This window comes from Mytilus trossulus, chromosome 6, assembly GCF_036588685.1.
Source record: "Mytilus trossulus isolate FHL-02 chromosome 6, PNRI_Mtr1.1.1.hap1, whole genome shotgun sequence".
Classification (NCBI taxonomy): domain Eukaryota; kingdom Metazoa; phylum Mollusca; class Bivalvia; order Mytilida; family Mytilidae; genus Mytilus; species Mytilus trossulus.
In genome coordinates this window covers 82,679,103-82,705,999 of record NC_086378.1, presented here as the reverse complement: position 1 = coordinate 82,705,999, position 26,897 = coordinate 82,679,103, and the positions used below count along the sequence as shown (strand labels likewise).

Here is a 26,897-nt window from a genome sequence, read left to right as displayed (position 1 = left end):
TAATTAATTGTATAAATTCTATTGCACATGCGTATTTCACATCAATATGTTTATTGAATATATCACAGAATTTTAATGATAGATGATGCAAAAGGGTATAAAAAGTATGATGTCATTTTATTAAATTCTAATTTCTGAAGCTGCCATTTACATCACATCATAAATACAAAAACAAAACTAGACGATTAACATTGAAAAAAATATAAACATAGATATCATTATCTATCAAAGAAAACATATAAAGATGACCTAACATTAAACTGCCATTTAAAATTTGCGAGATTCTACAGCGAAAATGATATTCGATAGATCTTTAAATACACAAAAAAATGTAAAAAAATTAACGTACATGTACAAAGCACCATTGACGTAAAATAAAGGGTCGGCACTTAAAGTTAACCATCGAGAGACGTATTCATTACTACCCTCGGTGGTTAACGTCCCTCGATGGTTAACTTTAAGTGCCGACCAAAATAAAGTGGTAGGCTGAGAAACAAATGAGACTGATAAGCATTTACTTTGCACATTTTGCCATCTAAAACATATTTAGTATGTAAAATTAACTTTGAAAAATATAAAATAAAATACATTAAAAGTTCAGAATCTAGAAAAAATGTCAAAAATGTAAAGTGTTTGGTCATACTTTGTCGATACACTGTCCGTGAACCATTGGTCTGTCTTCGATCTTACGATTATCTACATTTATCAAATTTTCGTACGGCGGAGGACTAACCAAATCGGTTTTGCTTGAAAACAATACTGCCGCATCATTTTTGAGAATGTCCATTATGTCGATTTTAGTTTCGGATATTACTGGTGCACTTGGAACAAGACCAAATGCTGGTGTTGGCCAGTTCTTACAGATTTCATTACATCTGTGGTTCTTAAAAACGTTTAGAATACCTTGTTCGCCATGGTCACAAGGTCCAAATGATCTATTTCGAGAATGAATAGTGACTCCGGATAGTTTTATATCCTTATCTCTTTCTACACCTTCCAGTTTGCATATAAGAAAGTCGCCGTTGCTTTCTACATAAGAATAATGTAGAAATGTGTCGAGAAGTTCGGATTCTTGACGTCGAATGCCATCACTGTCGATAAATAATTTGTAATCGCCGTCTATGAATTCTTCAATAAGAACATGTTCGTGTTCGGCGAGTTGTTTTTCGTATCCTTTAATATATCGAAAAGGTGTATTAAAAACGGAAACAGAATCCATTTCTGAAAGACATGGCTGGGCAAATTTCAAAATTTTGGTGTTTGGAAATTCCTCCTTAAAAGCATCAGCGAAGGAACGGGATTTTTCTGAGCAAGTTATCGCGGACTGGAGGTTGTCTTCGGATCCGATTTCATCATTCAAAGATTTAACAACAGCTTTTGATTGACTCCAATATCCATGTTGGTTGTACATACGTCCTTCAAAGACGGTATGGCGCTCGCCGACAGCAAATGGATAAAACTCGAAGCTGACCCACCAATTGTGGCCATCCTCACATTTGGTTTTGGAAAAGAATGTTGAGTTGTTTGTTTTTATTTTTGAAAATACTCCCATTATTTCTGAAATAAAACAAATCATGTTACCAACCATTGCACTTCAGTTATAATAAGGAGTAACTACCTTGGACACTTATATACTAGGATAGTATTTGTTATTTTGACCATAAATGAATATTATACACTACCTTATATATCACCTGCCAATATGCGAGTAAAAACTTGGATATGCAGTCAGAGTACTTCGAATTTTAAAATATCGCAATACTCGGAAATGTGTTATTTTGACATGCAAAGTCTCAAGGGTTTTCAACGATTGGGGTATATAATCTATCACTGTCAAGTCTGGAAAATAAACATGAATGTCCCATAATGATTATGTCCCAAAAATAATTCGAAATCAAAATAAAACATAATTTATAGCCGGTATAAATAGATAAAGTATGTGTCCTAGTTTATAGAACATAATAAAGGTTGATTGGTGTATGATAACAAACTCGGAAAACATTTGTGTCGATTAAAAAGTGAAACATTTTGATAATCCCTGAATTTCTGAGTAATATAAGTTACTGGAATAGATTAGGTTCTATATATACGAGTGTGATTTCTTTAAATTCTCTTGTAAGACAAGAATCCATGCAATATCTTCGTGTACCAGATTGTATAAACCCTGTTTATAAAGAAGAAGTATACTTCTTGAGGGGTGTTATGTTATAGTGTAAAATAGTTTTGATGAAGACATTCGAGATTTTTTTTCATTGAGTTTTGTTTTTCAATTTTTTTTCAACATCAGTTCTGTTTGTATGCAATTAAAAATTTCATCAACTTTCATTGCCTGTTTGTATACATGTTACTAAGAAGTATATGATAGGTTAACAAAAATCAATCAACAATAAAAATGAATTCTAGACCGTTCAAAGCATTTCGATAATATTTAAATATATCCTAATATGCCCTAAATTGAAATTTACTAAAATAAAACTCGAAGTCGTTCAAGCATCAAATAGTTTATGATGGCCAATCGTATGTTTCTGCAAACACATTTTTTTTTTGTGTTCGCTCATTGAAGACTTAAATAAAAAAAAATCAAATTTAGAACGGAGCTTTCCTTTATTAAATCCAACAACAGCAGTGAAGGTACAGGTAAATTTATCTAAGCAAACTTGCATACTTGCATTGATTCTTTGAAAGACATATCCTTATGAAAAAAGGGAGACTAAAGAAAGACCAAATAGATAGACGGATGGATATATCCATCTTTTACGTCAAATGACATTGCTTAATCCCAAACTGTGAATTGGACAAGAAAATGAAATGCTTCCATTACTGTTCATTCGTGATAGAGGTAATATGTAAATGATTAATACGATTGAATTGAGTGGCAACCCAACGACGAAAATAAACAAACCAATCTACAGATCAGCATATGATATTTAAGAAATAATTCATGGCAGCCTTAGATTCGTTTTCATTTAACCATGGGTAAAGCATTTACATTTTGATTATTTTACCCTGAGCGTTAGTGAGGGGTAAAATACGAATATAAATGCCAAACCCATGGTTAAATGAAAACAAATTTACGGCTGCCATGAATTATTTCATGAATTATTTTTATATATATATTCTAGTAGGACAAATTCGGTAATTTTGTATACCGTGAATCGACGCTTTTTACAATAACGGTCGGTGTTATTTACTTTTACCATTATAAATCTATTAGTCCGAATATAAATGGTCTTCCAACGCATGAAAAACCAGTATGTGCTAAATTTTCTTTGAATAAATAGATCGCTAAATGATTGGATTTTGAGTCTCTTTTTTTTTTTTCGTCTTTTCGATTTTTTACTCCAAAATTACAATTATATCATGTATATAGAGGTTAAATTGTCCGTTGTATAAATAACACGGTACATGAACCTTACTGTATATATCAATATATAGTAATAACTTGAATATAATAGTTAGTGTGATCGGTCCGTGACAAGTTAGTAAAAGTTATTATTTTTAGCGTAGAATATTTTAACCTTACATAAGACACTATATTTAAATGTTTTATATATACATGTAAGATGCACGCGTCATGTGTAATATATATATATATAAAGATAGAACTGATGTAAATTACGTATACTATCAATATCATTTACTAACAGGTAAGTTTGTATTTTATCAGCGTACAAAATGTATTTTTATAAAGAAACTGATACGAAATACCAAAATTAAATTGGAAATTAACCCGGCAAATATTCAGGTAGTCAGGCTATCAAGTATATGTTATGTTCTTGGAAATTAAAGTTTTTAGAAAATCAAAAATATCGATCAAACTGTACTGGTGTGATTAATGATTAGAGATTATCACAACCTTGAACTGGTTTAAAAAGCGCAATCTCATTCTGTGTCGTGTATGTTGTCGACTGGCTGGAGCTTATAACGACTCAACTTCCCACCCCATTCCCTTCTATTTCAATATATACAATAAACAGTTAAATCAAAACAAAATGGGTGCTAAATTGTTCACAGTAACTGCAGTATAACTACCTTAACACCCTAATATCGGCCGCTGCACTCAGTCATATATAGGCTATAGTATATATTATGCCTTTTTTGTGGTTAGATAACCGACTTAGTTTCCGATACTCTACCTTGTTACTGTAACCAAATAACTTATAAGAAATGTATTTAAACTAAAAACGTAATTGTACACCTCGACATTGTTCTAAACGTAACTTCACACCAGAACCTTTATTTTGAAAAATACTACAATCCTTCTGTACCATTATGCGATTACATGTATTACCTGACGAATTCAGATGTATATTTATAAACAAATAAATCCCTTTTTTGGGGGAGCATCCTTTTTCGCCAAAAAACATAATGTGTTTGAATGACATTATAAATACATATGATATCTTTAAATGTTGATTGACCTTTTCTACTTTTTAATATACTTCACAAGCTTGCTTATTAATAAAGTTTATACATCCGTATATCAAAGCGGATAACACTTCTGTTATAAGTCTATATTTGTTACTATCAAATTAACTTATACTTTTAATAATTATAATTGTTGTATTTCCTTCCACAAACGTACTTTTTTTTCATAGCTTTCAGTTTACAGTTACAGTTACATAAAATAACTAATGAAATTATAGAGGCATTTCTCTGATTGATCGGTTTTATCTATGACTTTTTTATTTCTTCAAATTCTTGTACTAAACATTTAGTCAGTCATATATAGTGGATATCACCATTGTTCTTCTTTGCCATTTTAGTTATGCTTTATTTTCAATTCGAATTATTTTTTTGGAGCTCCAGCATTTCAAATGTGATCTGTTACGGTGTAAATTTACAGAAAAAAGTACGTGTACCTCACTCATATATATATTTGTTTTGTGGCATCTTTACAACTCTTTTGCGTAAGGTATGAGAGCAAGAAAACAATGTAAAAGATGTGCTGATGAAAAAAGGAGGCTTTTGCAGTCTGTTTAATGTATTTTAAAAAGGTCATTAAAAAAGACCCCAGATTAACATATAAGACAAACAAAATCTTCTACTGTATATATTTTCGGAGGTCCAAAGTTGGGGTCGGGTGACCCTACCCTCCCCCTTCTTTAATTCATAGCCAAGTCCCTACGGCAAAGCTTTTAACCACACTAGGTACACTCGATCCAAAGATCCAGGTGGGTAAAGTTCCGGAATTTATTTTTCGGAGGTCCAAAGTTGGGGTCGGTGACCCTACCCTCCCCCTTCTTTAAGGTTATATAACCAGACTCAAGCTAGCGAACAATAAGCCAGCGAACAATAAGGTGAATCAAGCTAGCGAACAATAAGCCAGCGAACAATAAGAAAACGCGCCAACATGATCATGCCCAAAAACCGAAGACTTGCAACAACACCAAACGTACTTATAAATATGATGACAAATAAATTAATATGATGACAAATAATTTCCAGTAGGAAGATGAAATGTAATTCCATTTTAACACATACAAAGTTTAATTATTTATTCGTGTACTAAATACGACTTTTTTTTAAAGCCGGGAATCTAAAAAATGTTTTAGCTATTAACCCTTTCTCCTTTCTCTCTGATAAGGGATGGGTTATTATCTGTATAATAATAATAATAACAATTTATAACAACGGGTAACAATAAACTAGTGTAGCGATAAAATTAGATCGTCAAGCTTATAGAAATTATTCGATTGAAAAGAAAAGCTAATAACCATTATATTCACTTTTCGTCTAAGAATAAGCTTGTTCAGGAAATTATTCATAAGTAAATAGTCACTCTAGTAATTTATTTATTACATTCTTATAAGAAAAACGATAAGTGTGAAAACAACACACGTCAAATAGAACGAGAACGATTTGACATAAATATTTTGGTTAATCTAAACAAAAAATTATTTAGATTCAAGCCTTTGTAAAATAACTATAATCCGTAAACATTTTCCTACAGCAAAGTCCCGGATGTGGTAGGGTCGGCAAAGTCCCGGATGTGGTAGGGTCACTCAAAAATTGTGGTCGGGTGACCCTACCCTCCCCCTTCTTTAATTCACAGCCAAGTCTCTACGGCAAAGCTTTTAACCACACTAGGTACACTCGATAGGCAATTGCTTAAGCTTGCCTGGGCCCAAAGATCCAGGTGGGTAAAGTTACGGATTTTTTTTTTCGGAGGTCCAAAGTTAGGGTCGGGTGACCCTACTCTCCCCCTTCTTTAATTCATAGCCAAGTCCCTATGGCAAAGCTTTTAACCACACTAGGGACACTCGATAGGCAATTGCCTAAGCAAACATGGGCTCAAAGATCCAGGTGGGTAAAGTTACGGATTTTTTTTTTCGGAGGTCCAAAGTTGGGGTCGGTGACCCTACCCTCCCCCTTCTTTAATTCATAGCCAAGTCCCTACGGCAAAGCTTTTAACAACACTAGGTACACTCGATAGGCAATTGCTTAAGCTTGCATGGGCCCAAAGATCTAGGTGCGTAAAGTTACGGAAATTTTTTTTCGGAGGTCCAAAGTTGGGGTCGGGTGACCCTACCCTCCCCCTTCTTTAATTCATAGCCAAGTCCCTACGGCAAAGCTTTTAACCACACTAGGTACACTCGATCCAAAGATCCAGGTGGGTAAAGTTCCGGAATTTATTTTTCGGAGGTCCAAAGTTGGGGTCGGTGACCCTACCCTCCCCCTTCTTTAATTCATAGCCAAGTCCCTACGGCAAAGCTTTTAACCACACTAGGTACACTCGATAGGCAATTGCCTAAGCTTGCCTGGGCACCAAAGATCCAGGTGGGTAAAGTTACGGAATTCATTTTTCGGAGGTCCAAAGTTGGGGTCGGGTGACCCTCCCCTCCCCCTTCTTTAATTCATAGCCAAGTCCCTACGGCAAATCTTTTAACCACACTAGGTACACTCGATAGGCAATTGCCTAAGCTTGCCTGGGTCCAAAGATCCAGGTGGATAAAGTTACGAATTTTTTTTTTCGGAGGTCCCAAGTTGAGGTCGGGTGACCCTACCCTCCCCCTTCTTAAATTCATAGCCAAGTCCCTATGGCAAAGCTTTTAACCACACTAGGGACACTCGATAGGCAATTGCCTAAGCTTGCCTGGGCCCAAAGATCCAGGTGGGTAAAGTTATGGAAATTTTTGTTCGGAGGTCCAAAGTTGGGGTCGGGTGACCCTACCCTCCCCCTTCTTTAATTCATAGCCAAGTCCCTACGGCAAAGCTTTTAACCAAACTAGGTACACTCGATAGGCAAATGCATAAACTTGCCTTGGCCCAAAGATCCAGGTGGGTAAAGTTACGGATTTTTTTTCTTCGGAGGTCTAAAGTTGGGGTCAGGTGTTCCTATCCTCCCGCTTCTTTAATTCATAGCCAAGTCCCTATGGCAGTGCTTTTAACCACACTAGGTACACTCGATAGGCAATTGCCTAAGCTTGCCTGGGCACCAAAGATCCAGGTGGGTAAAGTTACGGAATTCATTTTTCGGAGGTTCAAAGTTGGGGTCGGGTGACCCTACCCTCCCCCTTCTTTAATTCATAGCCAAGTCCCTACGGCAAAGCTTTTAACCACACTAGGTACACTCGATAGGCAATTGCCTAAGCTTGCCTGGGTCCAAAGATCCAGGTGGGTAAAGTTACGATTTTTTTCTTCGGAGGTCCAAAGCTGGGGTCGGGTGACCCTACCCTCCCCCTTCTTAAATTCATAGCCAAGTCCCTACGGCAAAGCTTTTAACCACACTAGGGACACTCGATAGGTAATTGCCTAAGCTTGCCTGGGCCCAAAGATCCAGGTGGGTAAAGTTATGGAAATTTTTGTTCGGAGGTCCAAAGTTGGGATCGGGTGACCCTACCCTCCCCCTTCTTTAATTCATAGCCAAGTCCCTACGGCAAAGCTTTTAACAACACTAGGTACACTCGATAGGCAATTGCCTAAGCTTGCCTGGGCCCAAAGATCCAGGTGGGTAAAGTTACGGATTTTTTTTCTTCGGAGGTCTAAAGTTGGGGTCAGGTGTTCCTATCCTCCCGCTTCTTTAATTCATAACCAAGTCCCTATGGCAAAGCTTTTAACCACACTAGGTACACTCGATAGGCAATTGCCTAAGCTTGCCTGGGCCCAAAGATCCAGGTGGGTAAAGTTACGGATTTTTTTTTTCGGAGGTCCAAAGTTTGGGTCGGGTGACCATACTCTCCCCCTTCTTTAATTCATAGCCAAGTCCCTACGGCAAAGCTTTTAACCACACTAGGTACACTCGATAGGCAATTGCCTAAGCATACATGGGCTCAAAGATCCAGGTGGGTAAAGTTACGGATTTTTTTTTCGGAGGTCAAAAGTTGGGGTCGAGTGACCCTACCCTCCCCCTTCTTTAATTCATAGCCAAGTCCCTACGGTAAAGCTTTTAACCACACTAGGTACACTCGATAGGCAATTGCCTAAGCTTGCATGGGCCCAAAGATCCAGCTGGTGGGTAAAGTAACGGATTTTTTTTTCGGAGGTCCAAAGTTGGGGTCGGGTGACCCTACCCTCCCCCTTCTTAAATTCATAGCCAAGTCCCTACGGCAAAGCTTTTAACCACACTAGGTACACTCGAGAGGCAATTGCCTAAGCTTACATGGGCTCAAAGATCCAGGTGGGTAAAGTTACGGATTTCTTTTTTCGGAGGTCCAAAGTTGGGGTCGGGTGACCCTACTCTCCCCATTCTTTAATTCATAGCCAAGTCCCTACGGCAAAGCTTTTAACCACACTAGATATACTCGATAGGCAATTGCCTAAGCTTGCCTGGGCCCAAAGATCCAGCTGGTGGGTAAAGTTACGGATTTTTTTTTTCGGAGGTCCAAAGTTGGGGTCGGGTGACCCTACCCTCCCCCTTCTTAAATTCATAGCCAAGTCCCTACGGCAAAGCTTTTAACCATACTAGGGACACTCGATAGGCAATTGCCTGAGCATACATGGGCTCAAAGATCCAGGTGGGTAAAGTTACGGAATTCATTTTTCGGAGGTTCAAAGTTGGGGTCGGGTGACCCTCCCCTCCCCCTTCTTTAATTCATAGCCAAGTCCCTACGGCAAAGCTTTTAACCAAACTAGGTACACTCGATAGGCAAATGCATAAGCTTGCCTGGGCCCAAAGATCCAGGTGGGTAAAGTTACGGATTTTTTTTCTTCGGAGGTCTAAAGTTGGGGTCAGGTGTTCCTATCCTCCCGCTTCTTTAATTCATAGCCAAGTCCCTATGGCAAAGCTTTTAACCACACTAGGTATACTCGATAGGCAATTGCCTAAGCTTGCCTGGGCACCAAAGATCCAGGTGGGTAAAGTTACGGAATTCATTTTTCGGAGGTTCAAAGTTGGGGTCGGGTGACCCTACCCTCCCCCTTCTTTAATTCATAGCCAAGTCCCTACGGCAAAGCTTTTAACCACACTAGGTACACTCGATAGGCAATTGCCTAAGCCTGCCTGGGTCCAAAGATCCAGGTGGGTAAAGTTACGATTTTTTTTCTTCGGAGGTCCAAAGCTGGGGTCGGGTGACCCTACCCTCCCCCTTCTTAAATTCATAGCCAAGTCCCTACGGCAAAGCTTTTAACCACACTAGGGACACTCGATAGGCAATTGCCTAAGCTTGCCTGGGCCCAAAGATCCAGGTGGGTAAAGTTATGGAAATTTTTGTTCGGAGGTCCAAAGTTGGGATCGGGTGACCCTACCCTCCCCCTTCTTTAATTCATAGCCAAGTCCCTACGGCAAAGCTTTTAACCATACTAGGGACACTCGATAGGCAATTGCCTGAGCATACATGGGCTCAAAGATCCAGGTGGGTAAAGTTACGGATTTTTTTTTTCGGAGGTCCAAAGTTGGGGTCGGGTGACCCTACCCTCCCCCTTCTTTAATTCATAACCAAGTCACTACGGCAAAGCTTTTAACCACACTGTTTACACTAGATAGGCAATTGCCTAAGCTTGCCTGGGCCCAAAGATCCAGGTGGGTAAAGTTACGGATTTTTTTTTTCGGAGGTCCAAAGTTTGGGTCGGGTGACCCTACTCTCCCCCTTCTTTAATTCATAGCCAAGTCCCTACGGCAAAGCTTTTAACCACACTAGGTACACTCGATAGGCAATTGCCTAAGCATACATGGGCTCAAAGATCCAGGTGGGTAAAGTTACGGATTTTTTTTTCGGAGGTCAAAAGTTGGGGTCGAGTGACCCTACCCTCCCCTTTCTTTAATTCATAGCCAAGTCCCTACGGTAAAGCTTTTAACCACACTAGGTACACTCGATAGGCAATTGCATAAGCTTGCATGGGCCCAAAGATCCAGCTGGTGGGTAAAGTAACGGATTTTTTTTTCGGAGGTCCAAAGTTGGGGTCGGGTGACCCTACCCTCCCCCTTCTTAAATTCATAGCCAAGTCCCTACGGCAAAGCTTTTAACCACACTAGGTACACTCGAGAGGCAATTGCCTAAGCTTACATGGGCTCAAAGATCCAGGTGGGTAAAGTTACGGATTTCTTTTTTCGGAGGTCCAAAGTTGGGGTCGGGTGACCCTACTCTCCCCCTTCTTTAATTCATAGCCAAGTCCCTACGGCAAAGCTTTTAACCACACTAGGTATACTCGATAGGCAATTGCCTAAGCTTGCCTGGGCCCAAAGATCCAGCTGGTGGGTAAAGTTACGGATTTTTTTTTCGGAGGTCCAAAGTTGGGGTCGGGTGACCCTACCCTCCCCCTTCTTAAATTCATAGCCAAGTCCCTACGGCAAAGCTTTTAACCATACTAGGGACACTCGATAGGCAATTGCCTGAGCATACATGGGCTCAAAGATCCAGGTGGGTACAGTTACGGATTTTTTTTTTCGGAGGTCCAAAGTTGGGGTCGGGTGACCCTACCCTCCCCTTCTTTAATTCATAGCCAAGTCCCTACGGCAAAGCTTTTAACCACACTAGGTATACTCGATAGGCAAGTGCCTAAGCTTTCCTGGGCCTTAAAAATCCAGGTGGGTAAAGTTACGGATTTTTTTTTCAGAGGTCCAAAGTTGGGGTCGGGTGACCCTACCCTCCCCTTCTTTAATTCATAGCCAAGTCCCTACGGCAAAGATTTTAACCACACTAGGTATACTCGATAGGCAATTGCCTAAGCTTGCCTGGGCCTTAAAAATCCAGGTGGGTAAAGTTACGGATTTTTTTTTTCGGAGGTCCAAAGTTGGGGTCGGGTGACCCTACCCTCCCCCTTCTTTAATTTCATAGCCAAGTCCCTACGGCAAAGCTTTTAACCACACTAGGGACACTCGATAGGCAATTGCCTAAGCATACATGGGCTCAAAGATCCAGGTGGGTAAAGTTACGGAATTTTTTTTCGGAGGTCCAAAGTTGGGGTCGGGTGACCCTACCCTCCCCCTTCTTAAATTCATAGCCAAGTCCCTACGGCAAAGCTTTTAACCATACTAGGTACACTCGATAGGCAATTGCCTAAGCATACATGGGCTCAAAGATCCAGGTGGGTAAAGTTACGGATTTTTATTTTCGGAGGTCCAAAGTTGGGGTCGGCTGACCCTACCCCCCCTTCTTTAATTCATAACCAAGTCACTACGGCAAAGCTTTTAACCACACTGTTTACACTAGATAGGCAATTGCCAAAGCTTGCCTGGGCCCAAAGATCCAGGTGGGTAAAGTTACGGAATTTTTTTTTCGGAGGTCCAAAGTTGGGGTCGGGTGACCCTACCCTCCCCCTTCTTTAATTCATAGCCAAGTCCCTACGGCAAAGCTTTTAACCACACTAGGTACACTAGATAGGCAATTGCCTAAGCATACATGGGCTCAAAGATCCAGGTGGGTAAAGTTACGGATTTTTTTTTTCGGAGGTCCAAAGTTGGGGTCGGGTGAACCTACCCTCCCCCTTCTTTAATTTCATAGCCAAGTCCCTACGGTAAAGCTTTTAACCACACTTGGTACACTCGATAGGCAATTGCCTAAGCTTGCCTGGGCCCAAAGATCCAGCTGGTGGGTAATGTTACGGTGTTTTTTTTCGGAGGTCCAAAGTTGGGGTCGGGTGACCCTACCCTCCCCCTTCTTAAATTCAAAGCCAAGTCCCTACGGCAAAGCTTTTAACCATACTAGGGACACTCGATAGGCAATTGCCTAAGCATACATGGGCTCAAAGATCCAGGTGGGTAAAGTTACGGATTTTTTTTTCGGAGGTCCAAAGTTGGGGTCGGGGGACCCTACCCTCCCCCTTCTTTAATTCATAGCCAAGTCCCTACGGTAAAGCTTTTAACCACACTAGGTACACTCGATATGCAATTGCCTTAGCTTGCCTGGGCCCAAAGATCCAGGTGGGTAAAGTTATGGATTTTTTTTTTGGAGGTCCAAAGTTGGGGTCGGTGACCCTACCCTCCCCCTTCTTTAATTCATAGCCAAGTCCCTACGGCAAAGCTTTTAACCACACTAGGTACACTAGATAGGCAATTGCCTAAGCATACATGGGCTCAAAGATCCAGGTGGGTAAAGTTACGGATTTTTTTTTTCGGAGGTCCAAAGTTGGGGTCGGGTGAACCTACCCTCCCCCTTCTTTAATTCATAGCCAAGTCCCTACGGTAAAGCTTTTAACCACACTAGGTACACTCGATAGGCAATTGCCTAAGCTTGCCTGGGCCCAAAGATCCAGCTGGTGGGTAATGTTACGGTGTTTTTTTTCGGAGGTCCAAAGTTGGGGTCGGGTGACCCTACCCTCCCCCTTCTTAAATTCAAAGCCAAGTCCCTACGGCAAAGCTTTTAACCATACTAGGGACACTCGATAGGCAATTGCCTAAGCATACATGGGCTCAAAGATCCAGGTGGGTAAAGTTACGGATTTTTTTTTCGGAGGTCCAAAGTTGGGGTCGGGGGACCCTACCCTCCCCCTTCTTTAATTCATAGCCAAGTCCCTACGGTAAAGCTTTTAACCACACTAGGTACACTCGATATGCAATTGCCTTAGCTTGCCTGGGCCCAAAGATCCAGGTGGGTAAAGTTATGGATTTTTTTTTTGGAGGTCCAAAGTTGGGGTCGGTGACCCTACCCTCCCCCTTCTTTAATTCATAGCCAAGTCCCTACGGCAAAGCTTTTAACAACACTAGGTACACTCGATAGGCAATTGCTAAAGCTTGCATGGGCCCAAAGATCTAGGTGGGTAAAGTTACGGTTTTTTTTTTCGGAGGTCCAAAGTTGGGGTCGGGTGACCCTACCCTCCCCCTTCTTTAATTCATAGCCAAGTCACTACGGCAAAGCTTTTATCCCCACTGTTTACACTGGATAGGCAATTGCCTAAGCTTGCCTGGGCCCAAAGATCCAGGTGGGTAAAGTTACGGATTTTTTTTTCGGAGGTCCAAAGTTGGGGTCGGGTGACTCTACTCTCCCCTTTCTTTAATTCATAGCCAAGTCCCTACGGCAAAGCTTTTAACCACACTAGGTACACTCGATAGACAATTGACTAAGCATACATGGGCTCAAAGATCCAGGTGGGTAAAGTTACGGATTTTTTTTTCGGAGGTCCAAAGTTGGGGTCGGTTGTCCCTACCCTCCCCCTTCTTTAATTCATAGCCAAGTCCCTACGGAAAAGCTTTTAACCACACTAGGTACACTCGATAGGCAATTGCCTAAGCTTGCGTGGGCCCAAAGATCCAGCTGGTGGGTAAAGTTACGGATTTTTTTTTCGGAGGTCCAAAGTTGGGGTCGGGTGACCCTACCCTCCCCCTTCTTTAATTTATAGCCAAGTCCCTACGGCAAAGCTTTTAACCATACTAGGGACACTCGATAGGCAATTGCCTAAGCATACATGGGCTCAAAGATCAAGGTGGGTAAAGTTACGGAATTTTTTTTCGGAGGTCCAAAGTTGGGGTCGGGTGACCCTACTCTCCCCCTTCTTTAATTCATAGCCAAGTCCCTACGGCAAAGCTTTAAACCACACTAGGTACACTCGATAGGCAATTGCCTAAGCTTGCCTGGGCCCAAAGATCCAGCTGGTGGGTAAAGTTACGGATTTTTTTTTCGGAGGTCCAAAGTTGGGGTCGGGTGACCCTACCATCCCCCTTATTTAATTCATAGCAAAGTCCCTACGACAAAATTTTTATTCACACTAGGTACACTCGATAGGCAATTGCCTAAGCTTGCCTGGACCCAATGATCCAGGTGGGTAAAGTAACGGAACTTTTTTGTTAGGTCTAAAGTTTGGGTTGGGTGACCCTACCACCCCCCTTATTTAATTCATAGCAAAGTCCTTACGGCAAAGCTGTTGTCCAAACTAGGAACACTCGATAGGATATTGTTTAAAGTTGCCTGGACACAAAGACCCAGGAGGGTAAAGTTACGGAATTTTTATTTTGAGGTCCACAGTTGGGGTCGGGTGACCCTACTATCCCCTTTCGTTAATCTTTTGTCCCACTAGGAATTAGTAATAGGCACTTGTCTTAGGTTGTTACCTGAACCTAAAGACCCAGTTTGGTAAAGTTACGGAACTTTTTTAATTGAGGCCCAAAGTTGGGATAGGGTGACCTATCCCTTTTCTTTAATTCACAAATATCCCTACGGCAAAGCTTTTTTCCTTACTAGGAACAAATGATAAGTAAGCACTTGCCTAAGGTTGCCTAGGCCTTGATACCAAGGTGGATAAAGTTGCAGGGCTTTTTTTAGATCCAAAGTTGGGGTAGGATGACCCTACCATCCCTCTCCTTTCCTTCATTTAGTTTTCACTAAGGCAATGCTTTTTTTTCCCACTACATACAAATGATAGGCACTTGCCTAAGGTTGCCTGGGCCCAAATACCCAGGTGGTTAAAGTTACGGATTTTTTTAAGGTCCAAAGTTAGGGTAGGGTGATCCTACTAGCCCATTTGTTTAAATCATAAAAAAATCTCTACTGCAATTTCTGTAAAGCTTTTGAACCCACTAGATACAATTAATTTGCACTTTTCAAAGATTGCCTGACCTTTAAATTTAAGTCCAAAGTTGGGATAGGGTTACCCTATCATCCCCCTCTTTTTATCCATAAAACAATTCCCTACGGTAAATCTTTCGTCCCCACTTGCCTAAGGTTGCCTAGGTTCAAGGACCAAGGTGGGTAAAGTTACTGATTTTTTTGGCAAAGATTCTGTCCACACTAGGAACACTAGAAAAAGGATCTTGCCTTAGGTTGCATGAACGCAAAGACCACGTTGGTATAGTGATGGAAATCTTTTAATTGAGGTACAACTTTTGGGTATGGTGACCCTACCACCTCCCTTCTTTAATTCATAGAAAAATCCAAACAACATCAGATACATATACAATTTAAGGCACACAGTTGTCCTGATTACTAGTAGATTATGCATTTGAGTCAATCATATCCAAGATGTACCAATAAATCACTACCTTTAATATAGGCAATGTTGACATGATATCGTATCGATATTGATGTTTGTTTCAAACATCTATGACACAAAAAGACATACCCAGATGTAAATATCAACAATGTCAGCATGATAGGGAATTTTCATAAGACATCTATTTCAAACTCAGACATACCAGATGTGGATATCGACGATATCGACATAGTCGAATCGATTTCGATTTGATATCGAAGCTTGTTCTACACATCCATCACATAAACATAATTCGATATTGCAAGAATGCTAGATATTTGAAGATCCATCAAAGTGGAATGAAATGTGTACCACCACATTCTGGCAAACGACACACAGTAATATCTGGTCAGACCATTCAGAAAGCAAATCACAGCTATCGTAACCTCCATGCGAACTAGGTTTAGGATAAGACACAGATCAGCTTACAGAGATAAAAAAACACCTCACGGAAGGAGAAGAGATCAACCCAATAAAACTAACTGTCAGAAGAAAAAATGTTACAGCCAAGGAAGGAAAATATTAAGTAGTCAACTAGTGCAGACACAGTGATATGGAAAGATTTCGATGATGAACTCGAAAACATTTTAAAAGCAATATTAGCAGGAAAAGGTATGAGCAGTGACTTTCATTATTTACTTCGTAGGAAAGGAGAGATTTTGGGTTGATTACATCTGAGAGAAGAGAAAGAACACAACTTCAGAGTAACCGCAGACAGTAGAAGAAAAAGGAACGGAGAGTGGCATTCAGAAGGTTAAAGAAGAGGTATAGAGATGCTATGGAGTACGAAAGATAACAACAGTTAAGGAAGGAGACCTAGGAGAATTTCAAACACTAACAAGAGCAAAAACACATATACTGGTAACATACAGAAAGAAAGGGACAAAGGAAAGAGTTCAATTCACAGCACAACCTTTTCTGCATATGAAGAGATTATTTGGAGCAAGAGGATCTGATTTATTGGGAAACTCAAAGGATGAAGTCGAAGAACACCATAGAAAGACACAAAGTGATGAAATGCAGGAAGAAGATCTGGAAGAATGTGAGAACCTAGCACACACCAGAGGAACCAATATAACTATTTGCAATTGATGAGTCAGAACTGAAGTATAACGAAGTGCAGGATGTTTTGAAGAAAGCAAGATCAGCATCAGTACCAGGGCCATATAGTATTTAGTATTGGGTACAAGAAATGTCCCAAGCTAAACTGCAGACGATTGTGGAAGTCTTTGAGAGTAGTTTGGAGAAGAAGAAAGATGATAGATGTATGGTATAAAACAGATGGTATTTATTCAGAAGGGAGATAACTCCATAAAAGTTAAGCTGTTTAGAACTATCTCTTTACTGAACATCGAGGGTAAAATCCTACCAGTTTTAGCAAAAAACAACAAGGTTTCTGCTAAGTAATGAATGCATAGACTTATTGGTTCAGAAATGAGGCATGCCAGAGGTATCCGGATGAATTGAATATACTAGTGTTTTGACACGGATCTTAAGAGAATCAGAGGAAAAGAAAAGCGATTTTGGCTATATCTTGCTTATGCGTACTGATTCATTCATCACAAACTGGTAAATTTGACATTGCAGAGGTACTTTGTGTACCAAGGTGGGTAAAGTTGCGGGGCTTTTTTTTAGATCCAAAGTTGGGGTAGGATGACCCTACCATCCCTCTTCTTTCCTTCATTTAGTTTTCACTAAGGCAATGCTTTTTTCCCCACTACGTACAAATGATAGGCATTTGCCTAAGGTTGCCTGGGCCCAAATACCCAGGTGGTTAAAGTTACGGATTTTCTTAAGGTCAAAAGTTAGAGTAGGGTGATCCTACTAGCCCATTTGTTTAAATCATAAAAAAATCTCTACTGCAATTTCTGTAAAGCTTTTGAACCCACTAGATACAATTAATTTGCACTTTTCAAAGATTGCCTGACCTTTAAATTTAAGTCCAAAGTTGTACCATACATCTATCATCTTTCTCCTTCTCCAAACATATCATTTCATCCCAACTTTGGACTTAAATTTACGTAGTGGGGAAAAAAAGCATTGCCTTAGTGAAAACTAAATGAAGGAAAGGAGAGGGATGGTAGGGTCATCCTACCCCAACTTTGGATCTAAAAGAAAGCCCCGCAAAACAGATGGATGTTTATTCAGAAGGGAGATAACTCCATAAAAGTTAAGCTGTTTAGAACTATCTCTTTACTGAACATCGAGGGTAAAATCCTACCAGTTTTAGCAAAGAACAACAAGGTTTCTGCTAAGTAATGAATGCATAGACTTATTGGTTAAGAAATGAGGCATGCCAGAGGTGTCCGGATGAATTGAACATACTAGTGTTTTGACACAGATCTTAAGAGAATCAAAGGAGAAGAAAAGCGATTTTGGCTATATCTTGCTTATGCGTACTGATTCATTCATCACACACTGGTAAATTTGACATTGCAGAGGTACTTTGTACCAACCACAACAGGACAATGCTACAGGAATACTTTGAACACATTGAGAACTATTTACAGCAGGAGATTTCAAAAAAGGTTGGCCGAGACTATGAGAAGGAATATCAACGGGATGTACATTGTCCTTATATTGTTTGCAGCAGCTGTAAATCTTCATTATGAAGTCAGTGGAAAAACTAAGAAGAAGACCATTAATGTAATCAAGTAGAAGACAACCACCAATAAGAGCATTTATAGATGACATGACTGTTACCGCAAACCCAAAAATAGAGGGAAAATGGACCTTACAGGAGTTGGCAGGAATGATAAGTTGGGTAACAATGAAATTCAAACCCAGTAAATTGAAGAAGTTAAGTTATGAGTTAAGGCAAAGTGAAAGATGAAACTTTCGAATTAGAAGGGAAATTCTACCAACAGTTGGAGATAGAATGCTTTGGGAAAAGTTTGACACCAGTAGACAGAAAAACCACCATATACATACAAAGGCATCTGGTATAAGTAGATTGGCTGTGGAAGACAGACCAAAGTGTCTGCCAGGAAGATTCAAAGCTTGGATGTATCAACATGGTGCCTAGCCAGGAACACTACGGCCGTGCTTGGTATATGAGTTTTCCGTGTCTAAAGTTGAAGTTGACTTATACAATGCAGTGACCAAACAGCAATTACTAATACAACTCACTTAAAAGTTTAAAGTAAAAAAAAACACGACAGGTCATGATGTAGAGAAACAGCAAAGATACCAAAGTTAGAGGAGCCAAAATGAAGATCCGGACAAGAAGAAAGCAAGTCCATCAAATCCCTATGGGTAGGGGTTGATAGAAGATCCAATGTGCACCTTTTTGAAAGACGAACCAGCATCTCTACAACATGTGTTGTCGTCAACTTGTCAAGTGGCACTGAATTTTTTTAGAAACACATGCAGACCTGATATAGTTCACTTAACACATTAGCAGCGAGGTTGTACTTCATCAGGAGGAAGAAGAAAAAGGTAAAAATAACACATCACTTTTGAGAGCATGTCAGCACAACTTAAGGAAATGGGATCTACTCAAGAGCAACAAACTAGAAGTGTACTACATATATCCAGCAATGTATGAGTTTTCGTGCCACAATAGCAGCAATATGGCTAAGAACAGATATGGTTTTATTGTTACAGGGAACTGCTCAGACAGTCTTGCTGGAACTGACAGTCCTTTGTGAGGAAAGGATGTATGAGATACAGGAAAGAAAAGAAAAAAAGAAGAAGGTAAAATTCCAGCAGCTTGTATCAAATTGCCAACAGCAGGGATGGAGAACTTGTGTACATGGGGCTTTGCGGAATAAACAATATGACAAGCTCTCAGAACCTTAGAATTGGGAGGAGCAGATAGTGAGAAGTTTATTTCAGAATTGTATAGACAAGTGGAAGTGTCATCATAGTGAAGATAGGAGAAAGGTGAGATCTGTAAAAGTGGCAATTAGAGATATTAAATGATTTGAAGACATTTAGTGGAAATAATGAACTAATGATAGAATCGACTCTATAACAGCTCTGGCGAAAGCATCATTCAGTGACAGTGCAAAAGTTACATCAGCTGTCATATCGGGTGCAGCATAGGCCATCCAGTTAGACTGAGCCGGCGCACCTCTGGAGGTTGGTGTTGAATAGCGCCGAAACAGCCGATGATGGAGACTGCAACTGATAGTTCCCTGATAAAGGAACTGGATCATCATTGTTACGATGTTTACAAGGTTAAAAAATATATGATTCTTAAAGTGCATTTTATTGATAGACATTATTAGATTAGTTAAAAACTTCTAGGAGATCGTGCATTGCCAGATGTTGGCAATTCTTTCTAAGTACCATGAATCAAGAATAGTAAAACTGCGGACCAAATATGTCATAAGGATCAACATCCAAACAACTACTTGATTCCTTCTACAACTCTGCAATATTAAACAGCGCGACAAATTCCCGCAGATGTATGCTTGTTTTCTGATTGTTCTTTTTATTTTGCATAACTTATAAGGATCATCTTAGTGTTTATTTCTAGTTTTTGAAACATAAACTATGTTTAATGTCAAGATGTTTCCTGTTGTAGAAGGTTTTTTTCTGATTAGGAATTTCCGAATGCTGATGTTGCGAGATGAACTAGACAAAATCTACACTTGCATAAAACGTTTATGAAGTGAGCATATTAAAACCTTCGATTGTCATGTTTTGGAATTTTTGTCAGAATTTATGGTTTTATCCATTTGAATGTACTTTCACATTTTGCTCATTGATCCCCATTTTTCTTTTTATAAATCTTGAACATGTATCATTAAAAGTCATCTGTAAAAGTCTTATAAAATCGTTGTTATCTTGAACAGCTTTAGAGAACTTTAACTTGTCAATGATAAAGCTATGAAAAGGCAAGAGATAACATTTCCCGCTGAAATTCCAATGGCTTATATCTCAAAAGAAGCACATTGACCTTTATTTTACTTTTGCTCTTTTGGTTCCTTTGTCAACTCCTATCTTTATATACTAGTGTTATGAAAAGCTTGTTATTTTGAAACCAAAAAACGAACCTCCTTAAGATGAAATTCTTATGACAAGAATTCTTTTAACATTAATTTACGAACTTAGCGAAACAAACATTCAGATTTTAAATCAATGTTGTTTATATTAACAGTTTTTTATTCTTTGCATTGCCAAACATTGTGTTTCCATTTTGGAAATATAAAACATAATATGTTATATGATTGCCAAAGAAACAACTCTCAACAAGAGACCGAATGACAAAATAAGTAACAACTATAGGTCACCGTACGGCCTTCAACAATAAGCACATCCAATTCAGCCTAGTCAGCTCTAAAAGGCCCCGAAATGACAATGTAAAAAAAATCAAAACTTTAAAGAGAAAACTTACAGCCTAATTTATGTACAAAAAATGAACGGAAAAACAGATTTTGAAACACAAGAACAAACGACAATTACTGAATTACAGGCTCCTGTCGTCGGACAGGTACATCTATAAGAATGTGGCGGGGTTAAACATTTAAGCGGGATCCCTACCCTAACTAACCTGTTACATTGGTATAATAGTACAATATAAGAACGAACTATCAAAATCATTTGAACAAAGCCAAACTCATCAGATGGATAACAATACAAATATTGAAAATACAATTGGACGTGACCTGGTACTTGTACATCCTAAAAGCAAGAAAAGACACTGAGTACATACCTTATAGTACTCGCAGTTACTGACCGTTAGTTTAAAGCCACTAATGAAAAGAATCATGCATCTGAGACTAACTTATCAATCAGTATACATCCAACATCCAATGGATTTAGTGTAAAACATCATAACCAGTTAGAAAAAAACATGGCCTTGTGTTATGACGATACAGGTATCGACAGATCGTAGATCTATGAATTGGTAAATGTATATAACATAATAGTAATATTTAGTTTGCTTTTAATATACTGATAATAAAATCGATATTGAGACCCATGAAAACAATTATAGACAGTGTTGATTTGGTAACTTTTTAAAACAAGTTTATTTGACGGATCGATAAGTATAACAGGATCGTTTTCTAAATTTCTGGGAACGGTAAACAATATTTCTGGTTTTTTTTTTATGTCACATGAATCTACAGTTCCATACTATAAAAGTAAAAACAAATTAGTATTATCAGCTTCACTAACAACATGTTTTTTCAGTAACAAGAATGTTTAATCAAATATACGGGGTTAATTGGGTTATTAGGCTAGCTTAGTAGAAAATAATAGTCTAAAGTAATTGTATGTATTAATAAAAACACATCCACTTTCATATCTAACGTGCTCTACAGGGTCAATGTGAGCTTTTAAAAAAAAATGATGTCCGTCGTTTGTAATCCGTAGTCGTCCGCAACCGACATTCGTTTATTTTTACAAAGACTTTCCTCAAAAATAAATCGCTCATTCAGATCTACTTCAGTATTAATTGTCGTCAGTTGACTGTTGATTGTTGACAAATGTATATTGTGCTGATACATTTCTGTGTTATGTTTATGCATCTAAAGTGTAAACGGTGTTCAACTTTCCAACTAGAAATTATGTGTTGTGTGAAATGGCTTTCCTTACTTTCGGCATCCTGTAAAGTAGTTCCTTAAATAACATTTTCTGTATACTTAACATATAGACAATGTATAAACTATTAAGACGATAACCTTTCAAAAATAAAAGCGTTTGAAACAAATTACTTCTGTTGATAAAGCAGATTTCTTTCCTCTTTTTGTTTAATAACTGAGAACTATATTATGTATCAATGTAGGGGGCGCATCTTTGTACGTTGTTCACCCTACCCCAACTTTGGACCTCCAAAAAAAAAGTTCCGTAACTTTACCCACCTGGGTATTTGGGCCCAGGTAACCTTAGGCAAGTGTCTATCATTTGTACCTAGTGGGCAAAAAAGCTTTGCCGTAGGGAAAATTTTGTGAAGGAAAGAAGGGGGATGGTAGGGTCACCCTACCCCAACTTTGGACCTCCAAAAAAAAAGTTCCGTAACTTTACCCACCTGGGTATTTGGGCCCAGGTAACCTTAGGCAAGTGTCTATCATTTGTACCTAGTGGGCAAAAAAGCTTTGCCGTAGGGAAAATTTTGTGAAGGAAAGAAGGGGGATGGTAGGGTCACCCTACCCCAACTTTGGACCTCCAAAAAAAAAGTTCCGTAACTTTACCCACCTGGGTATTTGGGCCCAGGTAACCTTAGGCAAGTGTCTATCATTTGTACCTAGTGGGCAAAAAAGCTTTGCCGTAGGGAAAATTTTGTGAAGGAAAGAAGGGGGATGGTAGGGTCACCCTACCCCAACTTTGGACCTCCAAAAAAAAAGTTCCGTAACTTTACCCACCTGGGTATTTGGGCCCAGGTAACCTTAGGCAAGTGTCTATCATTTGTACCTAGTGGGCAAAAAAGCTTTGCCGTAGGGAAAATTTTGTGAAGGAAAGAAGGGGGATGGTAGGGTCACCCTACCCCAACTTTGGACCTCCAAAAAAAAAGTTCCGTAACTTTACCCACCTGGGTATTTGGGCCCAGGTAACCTTAGGCAAGTGTCTATCATTTGTACCTAGTGGGCAAAAAAGCTTTGCCGTAGGGAAAATTTTGTGAAGGAAAGAAGGGGGATGGTAGGGTCACCCTACCCCAACTTTGGACCTCCAAAAAAAAAGTTCCGTAACTTTACCCACCTGGGTATTTGGGCCCAGGTAACCTTAGGCAAGTGTCTATCATTTGTACCTAGTGGGCAAAAAAGCTTTGCCGTAGGGAAAATTTTGTGAAGGAAAGAAGGGGGATGGTAGGGTCACCCTACCCCAACTTTGGACCTCCAAAAAAAAAGTTCCGTAACTTTACCCACCTGGGTATTTGGGCCCAGGTAACCTTAGGCAAGTGTCTATCATTTGTACCTAGTGGGCAAAAAAGCTTTGCCGTAGGGAAAATTTTGTGAAGGAAAGAAGGGGGATGGTAGGGTCACCCTACCCCAACTTTGGACCTCCAAAAAAAAAGTTCCGTAACTTTACCCACCTGGGTATTTGGGCCCAGGTAACCTTAGGCAAGTGTCTATCATTTGTACCTAGTGGGCAAAAAAGCTTTGCCGTAGGGAAAATTTTGTGAAGGAAAGAAGGGGGATGGTAGGGTCACCCTACCCCAACTTTGGACCTCCAAAAAAAAAGTTCCGTAACTTTACCCACCTGGGTATTTGGGCCCAGGTAACCTTAGGCAAGTGTCTATCATTTGTACCTAGTGGGCAAAAAAGCTTTGCCGTAGGGAAAATTTTGTGAAGGAAAGAAGGGGGATGGTAGGGTCACCCTACCCCAACTTTGGACCTCCAAAAAAAAAGTTCCGTAACTTTACCCACCTGGGTATTTGGGCCCAGGTAACCTTAGGCAAGTGTCTATCATTTGTACCTAGTGGGCAAAAAAGCTTTGCCGTAGGGAAAATTTTGTGAAGGAAAGAAGGGGGATGGTAGGGTCACCCTACCCCAACTTTGGACCTCCAAAAAAAAAGTTCCGTAACTTTACCCACCTGGGTATTTGGGCCCAGGTAACCTTAGGCAAGTGTCTATCATTTGTACCTAGTGGGCAAAAAAGCTTTGCCGTAGGGAAAATTTTGTGAAGGAAAGAAGGGGGATGGTAGGGTCACCCTACCCCAACTTTGGACCTCCAAAAAAAAAGTTCCGTAACTTTACCCACCTGGGTATTTGGGCCCAGGTAACCTTAGGCAAGTGTCTATCATTTGTACCTAGTGGGCAAAAAAGCTTTGCCGTAGGGAAAATTTTGTGAAGGAAAGAAGGGGGATGGTAGGGTCACCCTACCCCAACTTTGGACCTCCAAAAAAAAAGTTCCGTAACTTTACCCACCTGGGTATTTGGGCCCAGGTAACCTTAGGCAAGTGTCTATCATTTGTACCTAGTGGGCAAAAAAGCTTTGCCGTAGGGAAAATTTTGTGAAGGAAAGAAGGGGGATGGTAGGGTCACCCTACCCCAACTTTGGACCTCCAAAAAAAAAGTTCCGTAACTTTACCCACCTGGGTATTTGGGCCCAGGTAACCTTAGGCAAGTGTCTATCATTTGTACCTAGTGGGCAAAAAAGCTTTGCCGTAGGGAAAATTTTGTGAAGGAAAGAAGGGGGATGGTAGGGTCACCCTACCCCAACTTTGGACCTCCAAAAAAAAAGTTCCGTAACTTTACCCACCTGGGTATTTGGGCCCAGGTAACCTTAGGCAAGTGTCTATCATTTGTACCTAGTGGGCAAAAAAGCTTTGCCGTAGGGAAAATTTTGTGAAGGAAAGAAGGGGGATGGTAGGGTCACCCTACCCCAACTTTGGACCTCCAAAAAAAAAGTTCCGTAACTTTACCCACCTGGGTATTTGGGCCCAGGTAACCTTAGGCAAGTGTCTATCATTTGTACCTAGTGGGCAAAAAAGCTTTGCCGTAGGGAAAATTTTGTGAAGGAAAGAAGGGGGATGGTAGGGTCACCCTACCCCAACTTTGGACCTCCAAAAAAAAAGTTCCGTAACTTTACCCACCTGGGTATTTGGGCCCAGGTAACCTTAGGCAAGTGTCTATCATTTGTACCTAGTGGGCAAAAAAGCTTTGCCGTAGGGAAAATTTTGTGAAGGAAAGAAGGGGGATGGTAGGGTCACCCTACCCCAACTTTGGACCTCCAAAAAAAAAGTTCCGTAACTTTACCCACCTGGGTATTTGGGCCCAGGTAACCTTAGGCAAGTGTCTATCATTTGTACCTAGTGGGCAAAAAAGCTTTGCCGTAGGGAAAATTTTGTGAAGGAAAGAAGGGGGATGGTAGGGTCACCCTACCCCAACTTTGGACCTCCAAAAAAAAAGTTCCGTAACTTTACCCACCTGGGTATTTGGGCCCAGGTAACCTTAGGCAAGTGTCTATCATTTGTACCTAGTGGGCAAAAAAGCTTTGCCGTAGGGAAAATTTTGTGAAGGAAAGAAGGGGGATGGTAGGGTCACCCTACCCCAACTTTGGACCTCCAAAAAAAAAGTTCCGTAACTTTACCCACCTGGGTATTTGGGCCCAGGTAACCTTAGGCAAGTGTCTATCATTTGTACCTAGTGGGCAAAAAAGCTTTGCCGTAGGGAAAATTTTGTGAAGGAAAGAAGGGGGATGGTAGGGTCACCCTACCCCAACTTTGGACCTCCAAAAAAAAAGTTCCGTAACTTTACCCACCTGGGTATTTGGGCCCAGGTAACCTTAGGCAAGTGTCTATCATTTGTACCTAGTGGGCAAAAAAGCTTTGCCGTAGGGAAAATTTTGTGAAGGAAAGAAGGGGGATGGTAGGGTCACCCTACCCCAACTTTGGACCTCCAAAAAAAAAGTTCCGTAACTTTACCCACCTGGGTATTTGGGCCCAGGTAACCTTAGGCAAGTGTCTATCATTTGTACCTAGTGGGCAAAAAAGCTTTGCCGTAGGGAAAATTTTGTGAAGGAAAGAAGGGGGATGGTAGGGTCACCCTACCCCAACTTTGGACCTCCAAAAAAAAAGTTCCGTAACTTTACCCACCTGGGTATTTGGGCCCAGGTAACCTTAGGCAAGTGTCTATCATTTGTACCTAGTGGGCAAAAAAGCTTTGCCGTAGGGAAAATTTTGTGAAGGAAAGAAGGGGGATGGTAGGGTCACCCTACCCCAACTTTGGACCTCCAAAAAAAAAGTTCCGTAACTTTACCCACCTGGGTATTTGGGCCCAGGTAACCTTAGGCAAGTGTCTATCATTTGTACCTAGTGGGCAAAAAAGCTTTGCCGTAGGGAAAATTTTGTGAAGGAAAGAAGGGGGATGGTAGGGTCACCCTACCCCAACTTTGGACCTCCAAAAAAAAAGTTCCGTAACTTTACCCACCTGGGTATTTGGGCCCAGGTAACCTTAGGCAAGTGTCTATCATTTGTACCTAGTGGGCAAAAAAGCTTTGCCGTAGGGAAAATTTTGTGAAGGAAAGAAGGGGGATGGTAGGGTCACCCTACCCCAACTTTGGACCTCCAAAAAAAAAGTTCCGTAACTTTACCCACCTGGGTATTTGGGCCCAGGTAACCTTAGGCAAGTGTCTATCATTTGTACCTAGTGGGCAAAAAAGCTTTGCCGTAGGGAAAATTTTGTGAAGGAAAGAAGGGGGATGGTAGGGTCACCCTACCCCAACTTTGGACCTCCAAAAAAAAAGTTCCGTAACTTTACCCACCTGGGTATTTGGGCCCAGGTAACCTTAGGCAAGTGTCTATCATTTGTACCTAGTGGGCAAAAAAGCTTTGCCGTAGGGAAAATTTTGTGAAGGAAAGAAGGGGGATGGTAGGGTCACCCTACCCCAACTTTGGACCTCCAAAAAAAAAGTTCCGTAACTTTACCCACCTGGGTATTTGGGCCCAGGTAACCTTAGGCAAGTGTCTATCATTTGTACCTAGTGGGCAAAAAAGCTTTGCCGTAGGGAAAATTTTGTGAAGGAAAGAAGGGGGATGGTAGGGTCACCCTACCCCAACTTTGGACCTCCAAAAAAAAAGTTCCGTAACTTTACCCACCTGGGTATTTGGGCCCAGGTAACCTTAGGCAAGTGTCTATCATTTGTACCTAGTGGGCAAAAAA

General features: G+C 40.4%; 1 protein-coding gene across 1 annotated transcript in view; it reads right to left on the bottom strand.

Moving 5' to 3' along the window:
• Nucleotides 1–237: 237 nt before the first annotated feature.
• Nucleotides 238–26,897, bottom strand: part of LOC134722037 (alpha-protein kinase vwkA-like) — a 29,704-nt gene continuing 3,044 nt past the window's right edge. The window contains exon 2 of the mRNA XM_063585457.1: nucleotides 238–1,557. Within this exon, the coding sequence (XP_063441527.1) occupies nucleotides 638–1,552 (915 nt within the window). The 5' untranslated portion in view covers nucleotides 1,553–1,557 and the 3' untranslated portion in view covers nucleotides 238–637. The remainder of the gene's footprint in view (nucleotides 1,558–26,897) is intronic.